The sequence below is a fragment of the Penaeus monodon genome, chromosome 5 (assembly GCF_015228065.2).
Source record: "Penaeus monodon isolate SGIC_2016 chromosome 5, NSTDA_Pmon_1, whole genome shotgun sequence".
Taxonomy (NCBI): Eukaryota; Metazoa; Arthropoda; class Malacostraca; order Decapoda; family Penaeidae; genus Penaeus; species Penaeus monodon.
This window is the reverse complement of record NC_051390.1, coordinates 51,823,810-51,838,242: the sequence shown is the minus strand read 5'-3', so window position 1 is coordinate 51,838,242 and position 14,433 is coordinate 51,823,810. Positions and strand designations below refer to the sequence as shown.

The 14,433-nt window shown below is 32.7% G+C and overlaps 1 protein-coding gene across 1 annotated transcript in view; it reads right to left on the bottom strand.

The window, feature by feature from the left end:
• Window positions 1-757: 757 nt before the first annotated feature.
• LOC119573575 (G protein-coupled receptor 137Ba-like) overlaps window positions 758-14,433 on the bottom strand; it is a 23,952-nt gene continuing 10,276 nt past the window's right edge. The window contains exons 3-10 of the mRNA XM_037920786.1: window positions 14,370-14,433; window positions 13,984-14,027; window positions 13,474-13,580; window positions 12,755-12,942; window positions 11,433-11,546; window positions 10,055-10,171; window positions 8,191-8,297; window positions 758-881 (exon numbers count right to left, since the gene is read on the bottom strand). The exon at window positions 14,370-14,433 is cut by the window's right edge and continues 153 nt beyond it. Coding sequence (XP_037776714.1) covers window positions 758-881; window positions 8,191-8,297; window positions 10,055-10,171; window positions 11,433-11,546; window positions 12,755-12,942; window positions 13,474-13,580; window positions 13,984-14,027; window positions 14,370-14,433 — 865 coding nt within the window. The remainder of the gene's footprint in view (window positions 882-8,190; window positions 8,298-10,054; window positions 10,172-11,432; window positions 11,547-12,754; window positions 12,943-13,473; window positions 13,581-13,983; window positions 14,028-14,369) is intronic.

Sequence of the window (14,433 nt, the reverse complement as noted above, 5' to 3'; positions counted from 1 at the left end):
GGACAACAAAAAAAAATTTCTATAATCAAGTGCTCCAGTTTCTGTGAGACGCAGTTGCCTTACAAAATCAATTTTTTTTTGAATGATTCAAACTTCTTTAAAATGAAATTTCATCTTTCTCATACAATTTTAATTATTTGCTGTTACATATTCAGTGAAAATTTGGGCCTAGGAGAGCACAGTCAATTTCCTTTCTCATTTTCTAAATTTTTAATTTCACTGAAAATTTTTGCAAAATTGGTCTAATGACAAGTTTTCATACATTTTGACCACACTCAAAAACAGCCACAACATTAAATTAAATTTCCAAACTGTCATTAATCAATTAATCTACATGATCTACATAGGGGCTCTTTTTATTTCCTGGCTGAAAATTCAAACTTAAAAACCCTTTTTAAATATACATCAAAAGCTTCCTTGCTTTCCCCTTCCCCCCTTTAAAAGTATAAACTCTCCTCTCAGCATGCTTTTTCTTGTACTTTTTCAAAAAAATTAAAGGGGAACAAAATCCTCACTAACCAAAACCCAGATGGCAAATTTACCAAAAACACGGGATCTCACACCCCTTACAAAAATGTATTTTCCTGGCTTCTGCACTTCCTTTTACATTGAATTACAGCAAGTATTAAAACCCCTTAAGTTTATATTATTTGGTAATGAGCTTAATGCCTAGCCCAAAGTCAGAAAACCCCCATGTCATACTTGCCAAAAGATTACTGATCTCGTGTATTCCTGTAGCCCATGTACGGTACGAAATCTAGTGCTGGGGTGTGCTGCATTGTGGTGCATGCCTCCCGATTTGGGGAGAGGTTGGGGGAACCCCCTCCCCCTCCTTTTTGAGTTTCCCAAAACCGGTGTCCGAAGCCTGCTGGAATGATATGCTAAAGGAAAGGACAAAATCTCAGTCCTGGGGCCCCTGATACCATCTTTTTTTCTCTTGGCATTTTTTTAGCCAGTCTTTTTTTTTTCTGTATTACATTTTGGTCACAAAATTTTTTATTTTTGCTTCATGACCCTAAGGATTTAAATACTGGTTTACTGTACTCAAAAGTCATTTAATTCTGCATAAAAAAGGCCTTTTAAAATAGCAATAAAAATTGTGAAAAAAAAAAAACCCAATATGTGCAGGATAAAACAAAAAAGAAAAGCTCTATCCCCTATACTCCGGGTGGGGGATATATAATTTGTTTGTGTGTTGTGTGTGGGGTTGTGGTGGGGTTGGTGGTGTTGTTGTGGTTGTGGTGTGTGTGTGTGGTGTGTGTTTTTTTTTTTTTTTTTTTTTTTTTTTTGAAATAGTATATAATAATATAAATTTTAAAAAATAAAAAATTTTTAAAATAAAATATATAAAATATATATATATTTTTATATATTAATTAATATACAAAAATATATATAATTATTTTAAAATATTTTACATTTTAAAATATATAATACATTTTATAAAAATTATACATATATAAAATAATTATTTTATACATTAATATACAAATTATAAAATTTTTAATATTATATATAATATATATATACAATATATATCTTTATTATACATATATAAAAAATATATATAAAATTTTTATAAAAAATTTTATATATACATATATATCAAAATATATATAATTATATACATATTATATTACTATTATTAAAATATATATATAAATATATATAATATATATATATTATATATTATTTATATAAAAATATTATATTTTATATATATTATTATATTATAATATAATGTGTGTTATATATATATTATTTTATAATTTTTATTATATATAATATATATATTATATTTAATACTATATTCAATAATAGACAAAATTATAAAAATTATATTTAATATATATATATATATTATTATATAATATATACATAAATTATGTGTATAAAATATATTTAAAATTTATATATTATTATTATTATATATATATCATAACTTCTATAATATATATATTATATATATATTTTATTATTATATATACTATATACATATATTTATAAAATATATTATTACATATTTTATTACATATATTAAAACCAAAATTTTATATTATACATATATATATATTTTTATACAATAATATATATATATATACTATTTATATATATACACATTTATTATACCAATAATTATTACACAATATATATATATACCACAACCCACACCACCACACACACATATATTTTATATATATAATATATATTATATATATATATAAAATTTATATAATACATTTATATATCCCTAAATATCATATATAATACATATATTTAAACATTAATTATACATATAATATACATATATATTACATATATATAATCATTATATATATATAATTTTATTATATATATATTATACTATATAATATATACATAATATATACATAATATATACATATATATTCATTAAAAATTTATATACATATTATATATACAATATTTATTAATATATATAAAACTATATATTACATATTATATACATATATTATGTATTACATATATTAAAATCATCATAAAAGGGTATGCTCATGTTTGAGCAGCCGTGGACCTCTCCACCATCCTTCGCCCAAAAACTCGATCTTACGTTTTTTTCCATTTTGTACCACGACAGCCCGAAAAATTTCTTTGATATTGTCGTCGTCTTGTTTTGGGTTTTCCCTTTTCCCTCTGTTTCCTTCCCCATCCCGTCAGAAATTTTTCTCAATATTTTTTACTTCTCATTACATGACCAAAAAATTTTAATTCCCCTCTTGCCACTCAGTTTTTAAAAATTTTATTTTTCTCACACTTCATCTTGTCTTCTTCTTGTCCAGCTAATATCATTACTCGTCGTAACCCCACATTTCAAAACTTTGATCTTTTTTTGTTACACTTAACCCCCAACATCAAACCATATATGAAATTTGGGGAAAACAAAGAGTTCAAAAACCTCAGTTTTGTCCGAAAGGGAAAGCTTGGTCTTTCCAAAATTTTTTGAGAGAAATTGGGGCGTTTTTGGAAATGGAATTTTTCTTTTTTTATCTCCGGTGAATCACATATGTATTATTTAAAACAGCCCCAAGATAAGTGAACTCTTTCACATTTTTCCAAAATCATTCCATTGATGTAACATGTTCATCTTTTTTCATTGCCGTTTTTTTAAAATCTTCATGATTTTTTTTTCTTGGCATTAAGAAAAACCCCGTTTTTTTGCTTGCTTCCAAACTTTACTAGTATAGTTGTATTTCATGATACTGGGGCAATAAACATATCTCGCGTACCTCAATTTGATTTTTTGGGATCCTCCAACTCCCAGTTCCTTCAAAATTTCTCTAAGCACCTCTCATAATTGTTTCAAAATATATATTAAAGGGTGTGGAAAGAATGCAACCCTGTGTACTCCTTTTTTGACTTCGAACCTTTTCTTTTAACCATAAGTGGTTCTTACGCTGCTTGTTGTTGGCATCATCATCAAAAACGTATGTCTGTTTGAGACCCCTTGGACCTCTCCTCATCCTTCGCCTTAAACCGTTTAGCTTTTTTTCCGCTTGTACCATCGACAGCCCGCAAATATCTTTGATATTGTCCTCATTTGTCTTGGGGTTTGCCTCTTCCTCTTTTTTTCCTTCACCCACCCCTGTCAGCAAGTTTTTCCAATTTTTTACTTCTCATTACATAACCAAAAAAATTTTAATTTCCTCTTGTTCAAGATACCCAAAACATCGGTCTTTACTATTTTTTTTTTCTCAGCACTTCACATTCGTTTCTTTCTGCCAGCAAATACGATACCATCGTAACCCACATTTCAAAACTATTGATCTTTTTCTTGTTATCTACTTAAACACCCAAACTCAAAACCTATGAGAAATTTGGGAAAAAAAGAGTTCAAAAACCTCAGTTTGCCCGTAAGGTAATTTTCGGTCTTTCCAGATTTTATTGAAGAATTTGGGGCTTTTTTTTGGAAATGGTAATTCTTCTTTTATCCCGGTGAATCACATATTATTAGTTAAACCTCCAAGAAAAGTGAACTCTTTCACATTTTCCACATTCTTTCCCATTGATTGAAAAATTCATCTTTGTTCTTCCTTATTTTTGAATTTTCTGATTTAGTTTTCTTGGCATTAAGAAAAAAGCCCCCCTTTTCGTTGTTCTCTAACTTTATCTGTAGTTTTTTGTAGTTCGTGATACTGCTGGAAATCAAAACTATATCATCGGCGTACCTCGATTTGTTTTTTGTATCCCCCCAACATCCACAGTTCCTTAAAAAATTCCTAGAGCACCTCTCTAATTGTTTCAGAATATATATTAAAAAGGTCGGAGCAGAATGAAAACCCTGTCTCTCCTTGTTTACTTGAACCATTCTTTTAACCATAATGGTTCTTACAGTGTTTTGTTGTTGGTCATACAAGGCTTTTTTTAATTTTGGATGATTTTTTTGGAAAAATTCATACGTAATGTTATTTCCCGAGGAATCGTGATCAACAGTATCAAAACTTTCAAATAATCTGAAACACAGGTTAGGTCTTTTTGATGTTCTCTGTTTTTCTCATATCAATTTTTAAAAAAGAATCTGGTTTCTGGGCCTTTTCCAGGCGAAAACCCGCTTTTCGCTGCAATTTTCCCCTGTTAACTTTAACTTCATTCTTTCAGCAATAAATTTTTAACAAAATTTTTCGCGTGACTTATTAAGGAATTTCCTATTATTTTTGCATTGGAGTGCGTCACCTTTTTAGGTATGGGAGTAAGACTGATTTTCCCGTCTTTGGCCATTTTTTTTCATTCCCTATTTTTGTACAAGTTTGTAAAGTATTCAACCTTTCCCAGCATTCTAATTAGTTCTGCTGATTTTTATCTATTCCCGGGGCCCTTTTTATCTTTACTTCTTTTTTGGCTTTTTTAACTTTGTCCCCGCAGTGGCGGGGGTTCATCCGCTTCATTTAGTTAATTAATGTTTTGTTGTCTTTTTTGTTTTTTTATAAGTTGGAAAAAATATTGATTTCCCTCTATCTTTGACTTCTTTTTTATCACATAAAAAAAAGTCCATCTTCAGGTTTTTATAGTGTCCATTGTAGGTTTAAATTTTTGTGTGATTTTTTCGTACTCCCTTTGGTAAGTTTTTTTAGTTGTCTTATTGAAGAAAGGTTTTTAATCTCTGGCAAATTTTTATTTTAAAAATTTTTTTTTACTTGGCGCAATAAACTTTGAATTTTTGTATTTTGTTTTTTGTAAATTACTTTTTCAACTGGATTATTGATACCTTTTTATTTTTTGGCATCTTTTTGTTTCAATTTCCCGTGTTTTTTCAGATATCCAGGGGGAATTTGTCTTTTTCTTTTTGGCGATGTTTCTTAGCATGCTCAGCAGGGGTTCTTTTCCCCTTCCCCTAACTCATTTTGGGGTTTTTTCTCTTTACATTGATTGAATATTTCAAATTTGTTTTTTACACTGTAATTCTGTAAATTTTTATAGAGTTTTGTAGTCGAGCTTAGAGGTGGGTTTGGGCGTCCATCTTTTTAGTGTTTTTTAAAAAATCGATGTTATTTGTTGGTGGGCCTGTTTTCAGCGCACCCGGTCTTGTTTTGGCTTTTTTTTTGAAAATTTTCCTTTTTGATTCAGCACAATGTAGTCAATTTTTTTGCGGTTCTTTTGTCGGTGAAAACCCGTGTACAAGTGTCTTGGGTTTGGGGTTGGCAATGTATTGGCTAAACTAAATTTTTTGTACTACAGATTCAATCAAAATCTTTACCTCTTTCATTATACTCCAAGGGCCGAATTTTCCCCAGTGTAATTTTTTTGATTATTTTTTCCTACTTTGGCGTTGGGGCTCCCAGATTATTTTTTTCATCTCTGTTTGGATTGTTCTAAAAATATCTTGGAGGAGTTATAAAAAATTTTCCCTTTTTTCACACTGCAATATTTGGTTTGGGGCTTTTCATTGTTAATGCTAATATTATGAGGTTTTTCTTTTATTCTACTTTTAAAAAAGCGATCTTTATTGGGCTTACCCCAAATTTGTGCATTTGCAGTTTTTTTCGTGGGAAACATGCAACTCCGTGACTATAATTTTCCCTTTTCTTTTCAAAAAAGAATGTTTGTTTTTCCCTTTGTTTTTAAACTTCCTTACTTTTTCCCAAATTTGGGCTCACTTATTTATATTTGAAGTTGTATCATCCATTTGTTTCAGACAGTATGTAAAATTTTACCCCTCTCTTTCATTTTTCCTTACGTTCCCCGTTCCGATTTTTTAAAGTGTTTTTTTTAATTGGCTGTTTTTTTATCTTTTTTTTCTTCCAGATGCATTTTAAAATTGTACCTGGTTGCCCACGACTAACGCCCCCCCTTTTTTAACCCAGCGACGGGCGATTGGTATGAATTATGTTTTGTATTTAATCATTTTGGGTAAGGGGTTTTTCAGGAGAAAATAAAAATTGAGTGGAATCCCCCAGGCTCCTTTCAACTCGCAGTCTCCAAATAACAGGGGAACTATCTCTGCCCGCTTTAAAAAAGTTAAAAAATATACATATATTAATAATATATATATATATATATATATATATATTATATATATATATATTAATATATATATATATATTATATACAAATAATTTCTTCTTTTTAAAGGTAGGGTTTATGTCGAGCCGCCGTGGTCATAGATGATACTTATTTTATTTTTCTGTTGGATGCTCTTTGGGTGGGAAGTGGTGGGTCCCAGTTCCTTTCCACAGAGAGTGCCGGTTTCCTTTTTCGGTAATCTCTCTCTATTTTTCCGGGGTTGGGGCGACCGACTTGGGGTGGCTTGGCCACCCCGGGCTAGGAGGCAATCGAGGGGAAGTTCCTTGCCCATGGAAAAAACGCGCCGGGCGGGGACCAACCCTCGAACTCAGATTGCCCCGGACAGCTTGAGTCCGACGTCTAACCATTCGGGCCCCCGCGCCTTGACGATCATGGGTTCCCTGATTTTTCTTGACAATTTAAAGGGGGTGGTTTTTTCCCTTTTCCCTTCCACCCCGGTGTGTTTTTTTTTTTTTTTTTTATTTTTTTTATTAATTTATTATTATATTATTTTTTAATTATTTTATTATTTTATTATTTTTATTTTCTTTATCATTATCATTATTTATTTTATTATTATTTTTTATTATTATCGAGTCACCACTCATTTACCTGGCACTGACTTGGGCTGGCTTGGCCACCCAGTGGCTAGGGAGGCACGAGGGAAATTCCTTGCCCAAGGGGAAACAACGCGCCGGGGGACTCGAACCCTGAACTCAGATTCCGTCGGACATCTTTTGTCCAACGCTCTAACCATTCGGCCACCGCGTCCCCATATATTATATAATATATATAATTATATATATTATATATATATTTAATATATATATATAATATAATATATATTATAATATAATAATATATAAAAAATTTTATTATAATATATATATATATATTATATATATATAAAATATAGATATAATATATAGATACATATAAAAAAATATAATATACATATAATATTAAAAATTTAAAATATATTATATTAAAATATTATATATATATTATATATTAAAATATGTATATTATATGATATTATATTTAGATATGTAATTGTTATGTTATTTATTAAATATATTATAAATACTAAATATATATTTATATGGTATTTTATATAATAAAATATTATATATAATTATAAAATTTTTATAAAATAATATATATATACTATAATATACTATATATTATTAATATTAATAATATATTATATATATAATATATTACCTACATATATATAATTTTATACATTTTTACATATTATATATACATATACATATATAAAAAATTTTCATAATATAATTACATAATATATTATATATATATTCTTTCATATAATTTATATTTTTATACAAATATTATATAACATTAAAAATATATATAATAATATATATACATAATATATATACATATACATAATATATAATAAATTTACATTACATATTTTTACATAAATTAAATTATATACATTATATATACATAAAATTTAAAAATATATACATATATATATTATAATATAATATTATATATATATTTTATATATATATATATATAATATATATAAAATATATATATATATATATATATATATATATATATATATAAAGAAGTCACACAAAACTACTGTAGTGACTTCCTAACAAACAAAATGCTCACTGTGGGTGTAGGTAGTGATTAGCGAATCCTCCGTCTTCCTCGCTCTCGCTGGCACGCATTCCTGCTGACCGCGACAAGGGCTCCAGGATAGGAGGGTAAGACAGCAGCTGTAAGGAAAAAGGAGGAGGTGATTTCATGACTTGCAAAGGTGACTGATCTACATCGTTTTTGTTGATTATTACCATTCTAATTATGACCATTTACTAGTACTATATCATTCATAACCCTCTCTCACTAACTCTCTCACTCTTTCCCTCTCCCCCTCTCTCTTCCCTCTCTCCCTCACTCTTCCCTCTCTCCCTCATTCTTCCCTCTCTCCCTCATTCTTCCCTCTCTCCCTCTCCCCCTCTTCTTCATCCTCCCTCCCTCTGTGGCATGTGTGCGTGTGTGTGTGTGTGTGCGTGTGCGTGTGCGTGTGCGTGTGCGTGTGCGTGTGCGTGTGCGTGTGCATGTGCATGTGCATGTGCATGTGCATGTGCATGTGCATGTGCGTGTGCGTGTGCGAGTGTGTGTGCGTGTGTTTATGTGCATGTGCATGTATCTGTACATTTGTTCTTGGGCCAGTACTACTTGATGGGTGTGTGTCCAAAGCCGCAGTAGACAATCAGATCACATTGGTTCTACATTTTGTCAACAACAATGCAAATCATGATGATAAAGACTGTTTGTGGAAGCTTGTGACAGCAGGTCTTTTGGGGAAGGGGTACAAACTGTACCTTGACAATTGATACAATAACCCAACATTATTCCACCTTCTGATGACTCATAAAACAAACACTTTTGGGTCCATGAAGGGCAACAGAAAGCTTATGCCATCAGACTTCCCTCATAAGCTAAAATGCTATGAAAGGCATAGGAGGAGCACTCCTACCAGCCTCTTGTGCTTGAAGTGAGAAGACAAATGCACCATCCACATGCCCTTAACAATCCATGCAAGTGAGATGGTACAAACTAGAAGCTTGGCACTGAACAGAAGCCGGTTGCAGTGCTTGACATTGGAATGAAGGGAGTTGATGAGGGGGACCAGCTCTCCCAGTCATACCCATGTAGAGAGACATTGAAATGGTACAAAAAGGTATTTTTTACCTTATTAAAATGGAAACATTAAATGCCTTTCTGTTACAGAAATACATTGTCGGTCCCATCCAACTGCAATGTGATTATTGCATTGCAGTCACTCAGGTAGCTCCTTACATCATCAGCCACCCAGTGCAACAAACTCATAAAGAGTTATTGTGGCTGGTACAGCACAAGCATTTCCCTATGAGATTACAGAAATATCGCCATTTCCACTTCTGCTACAGGAGAGGGACAAGAAACATGGTGAAGAACACCTGCAAGCAATGCGATGTTGCTCTATGCATCTATGGTTGCTTCGAGTACTATCACACAAACTTTTGGCTTTATATTGGTAAAGTCAAGAAGTTGGCAACATTGAGCATTTGAAAATTTAAAACACATAAAATTGAATACATGTAAAATTTATCAAAGCAATCATGTTCCTCAAATTTCAGTGAGCAGCCAGGAAGAGAGTCACTAGGGCAAGTGTAACAAGAGAGCACATGTCAGACCCATACAGATATATGCCATTTGGTGGACCATGTGGCCACTGAAAAAGACATTGGATTAAACCCAAACATTACGTACATATAAGTACATGACTAGTAATAAATATAAAATGTTAAATCATAATAAAAAGGAAAGTTATCCAACTACTGATATATTGTACATGACCCTATTTTGTACCAAATCATCTATTACAAACCACTCTCACATATTAGTCATATCCAGGTCATGCATTCCTTTACCTCCCCTTCCCAAAAACTGATAAGGCCATGGCCATATCTTAAGACTAAAGACTTACCATGGGCTTCTTGACTCTGAAGAAGACAACGGAGGCAAGTGTGGGCAGGTATTCCCATAGGATCTGCACAGTAATGAAGGTGTAGTAGCCATATTCACTGTCGCTGAGGAGGTCAACCTGGCGAGGGCAATGAAAAGTGAAATCTTTTACTGTATGAGCTTTCTTTGAGTAAATGGTTCGTATTTATGCACTCTTTTCACTCCTGTTCCTCAAAAAAAAAATAATAATAAAAAAAAATAATAATAATAATAATAAAAAAAAAAATAATAATAATAATAATAATAATAATAATAATAACAATAATAAATAAAAATAAATAAATAAATAAATAAATACAGTGAACCTAAATATCTCAGAAGAAGAGTTCAGAATCACTTTTTTTCATTAGAAGTTTCCTGTGCCAGTGACACCCCAAAGCCACCATTCCAGGATACGAAGCCAACCAGTCCCAAAGGGCACCAAAAGATAGAGCTTATGGAATATCCTGATTTACTGCCATGATGCTCACACCATCGCCATATCAAAAGGTTTAAAAAGATATGGCAAGACAATTTGTGGCATGGACTCAGAAAGTATCTACTGGCCGATATCACTGGATCTTATTCTTGATAGCAACCTAATACCAATGAGAAACATTTAAAATATTTCATCCCATTGATAATGATCATTTTTTTTTCTAAGCAATAAGGTTATAATAACTAAAATAAACATTAAAAATATATAAACCTTAATACCAAAAAATGCATTTTTAGATTCTGGTTGCATAATTGCAATATCATTATAAATATTCAGAATATATTAACACCTGATAGCAATATGCAAAATTCCATATCAAATGGGTTCTTCTTAGGGTCACGTCAGGTCATCCTAAGAGATAAGGTCAGGCTTGGTACATAATTTATGATTGTATTAACCAAAGGCAAGAGTTAATGGAATAAAAATGATAAAAGCAATTTTGGTGCTACAAACACACCAAGCTACAATTGCAAATTAGCAATTGTAATTGAAAGTGGATTGAGTACAAGCCAATTTTCCAAAATACACTACAAAAAACAAATCCTGCTTAATGATGGATTAATAAAATAGATAGTGATAAATAGTTATAAAAAACATACAAGAAAACTAGAAACTAGAAACTAGAATATATGATATATATATATATATATACATACGTATACAAACATATACATAAATATGTACATACATATATATATGTGTGTGTGTGTGTGTGTGTGTGTGTGTGTGTGTGTGTGGTGTGTGTGTGTGTGTTGTTGTGTTGTGTGTGTTGTGTGTGTGTGTGTGTGTGTGTTTTGTGGTGTGGTTTTTGTGCCCAAAAAAATAATCTAAAAGAGAGAAAAAAAAAAAAACACAAACTTACCTGGTCTGTATCATAGACCCACTCCACACAAGGTATGAGGGCCAGAACATTTGCGATTGTGCTAAAAGAAGATGAAACCACTATTCCAACCCGAGCACCAGCTTGAGTCATATCCTTCAAAGACAGAAAAATTACTTTATTTCTAAATGCAAGATATCACAGCTGCTTATCTTAATTCTTACAGAAAGACAAAAAGTTTTTTAAAAGAATTTTTTGCACATGGTTTTCAGTACTTCCTTTTTTTCATCCTACAGAAACACTTGGAAACATCCCCAAAAATCAGTTACAAAATCTTTCATAAGTAATAATCAAAATCCCCTTATAAAAACAGAGCTAAACAAAATATAATGTGAAAGAGAGAGAAAAAAAAACATTCATAAAATGCCCACTCATTCACACACACACACACACACACACACACACACACACACACACACACACACACACACACACACACACACACACACACACACACACACACACACACACACATTTATCTGTGTGTACTCTTCAACAATAGAGTCAAGCTTTCCCAACCTAGCATTGCATCCACCAGTTCAATGCCTTAATGTATCATAGTCTCTCAGTCTCTCTCTCACTCCTACTCTCACACTCACAATCACTCTCACTCTCACACACTCATACTCACACTCTCTCACTTGCACACTCATACTCTCACTTACTTACTCACTCACTCACTCACTCACTCACTCACTCACTCTTACTCATACTCATACTCACACTCTCACTCGTGTTCTCACATTCTCGTGCTCTCGCATTCTCGGGTTCTCGCATTCTTGCACTCTCATACTCTTGCAGTCACATTCTTGCACTGTCACAGTTGCACTCTTGCACTCTCACAGTCACATTCTTGCACTCTCAAAGTTGCACTCTTGCACTCTCACGCTCACTCGCTCCCTCACTCATTCACTCACTCACTTTCATTCTCACTTTTTCATTTCATTCTCTCATATTTCATTCTCACATCCTCATTCTCTCTCTCTCTCTCTAACTTTTGATTACATTCATATTAGGGTACATTATACAAATAAAGACAAGAGTGTACTTTATAACTAATATACCCTGTTACACAAAGAGAAACACAAAGAGAAACACAAAGAAACACACACACACACACACACACACACACACACACACACACACACACACACACACACACACACACACACACACACACACACACACACACACACACATACACACAAAAGATAAGAAGAATAAGCATGAGAGAGTACCTTCCTTAAACCCCCTTCATCTCCCAATCCACCGACTTCAACCCTTACTAAAACCCCTCAACCTACCTCTGTTTCCAGCAACAGGCGCACCTCTGCTGTCTTGGCAACTTGCACGATGAGGTAGGCAAGGGCAGCCGCCATGGCAATAAACATGATGCCATTGACGAAGACACGGACATAGATAACGTAGGGTACAGAGCCAGTCAATTGAGACACAATAAGCTTCGGGCTCGGCACTGCACTTGCTGACAGAGCTGTGGAGGAAGAGAGGGGTGAAAAAGAATAGGAGGATTTACTGTGTGTGTGTGTGTGTGTGTGTGTGTGTGTGTGTGTGTGTGTGTGTGTGTGTGTGTGTGTGTGTGTGTGTGTGTGTGTGTGTGTGTGTGTGTGTGTGTGTGTGTGTGTGTGTGTGCTTATCTGCATGTGTACATGCTTTGTACCAAGATTCCAATTTTTTTAAGTATATACATTTTCCCCCATGCTATTCAAAGTTTCAGCACGTGAAAAATGTTATATTCACCAAAAAAAAACAAGGTCCAACCTCTACAGCAGTCAGAGATTATGAAGCCTAAAAATTATTAGTTGAAAATATTATAAATGGAATAGCTGCTGCCAGTGTGTCCCCAATATGTTAGAGGATTGGGACAGGAGTCCTGAGTGGAAACCAGTGTTTTACAGTACACTTCCCATACTTTTCATAATGATACAGTCCCACATCTGGATAATACCACACAATTTATCCCCACTTATTCCCTTAAAAAATACAAGATAAAGACTCAACTAACCTGGCATGCTGTTTTCGGCTTTCTTGATCAGGATTGCACAAGCCAAGTTCGTGACCAATACCACCAAGTTGGCTGTTACCACCATGACGGTGTGGCCAGACACACTCCTGGAACAGAAAGGGTGATAATGGGGTGTGTCAGAGCTTTGGCAAAGAGACATCATGCAAAAAAAAAAAAAAGGGGGGGGGGGACAGGAAAAATAAATATATACACAGATACATACATACATATATGTACACATATATACATGTATATATAAATACATATACATGTGTATCTTACACACACACACACACACACACACACACACACACACACACACACACACACACACACACACACACACACACACACACACACACACACACACACACACACACACACACACACATAGACTCAAGTACAGTATAAACATACATGTGTATATACATACTAAGCATGTACAAGTAACCCTGTTTGTACACTAAGCATAAAGATCTGTTTCTCTCTGACATGCCCCATACCACTTACCTCCATCGTGTGGGATGGTACCTGTCCTCCGAGCTCTGGACAATCTAGAAAATAACACAGGAACAGACACATAACTGAGTTGGTAAATCTTGTGAATAATTTTTATTGAATATAGAAATGAATCTGAATTTTTGTCTTTCTTTTTTATATTCTAAAAATTACTGCACTTATATCTTCAAATGAAAGAATCCCTTCCAGGTTCAAATAAAAGCCCAGAAAAAAAACTAAATATCTTTCAAATATCAGTAATAAAAAGAATGATAATATCACAGAAAATTAGTAATAAAAATGCATACTTTAAGCAGATAAAAAAGAACAAACATTTTATTCCACCCTCAAGCCTTTACTTTGCTCCCCAGTCACCCTTTAAAAAATTCCCAACATACCTGCGAGAAGTAGGCGACAAGCAAGCAGAGGATGCAGAACTGGAGATAGACAGGAAGTGAGAAG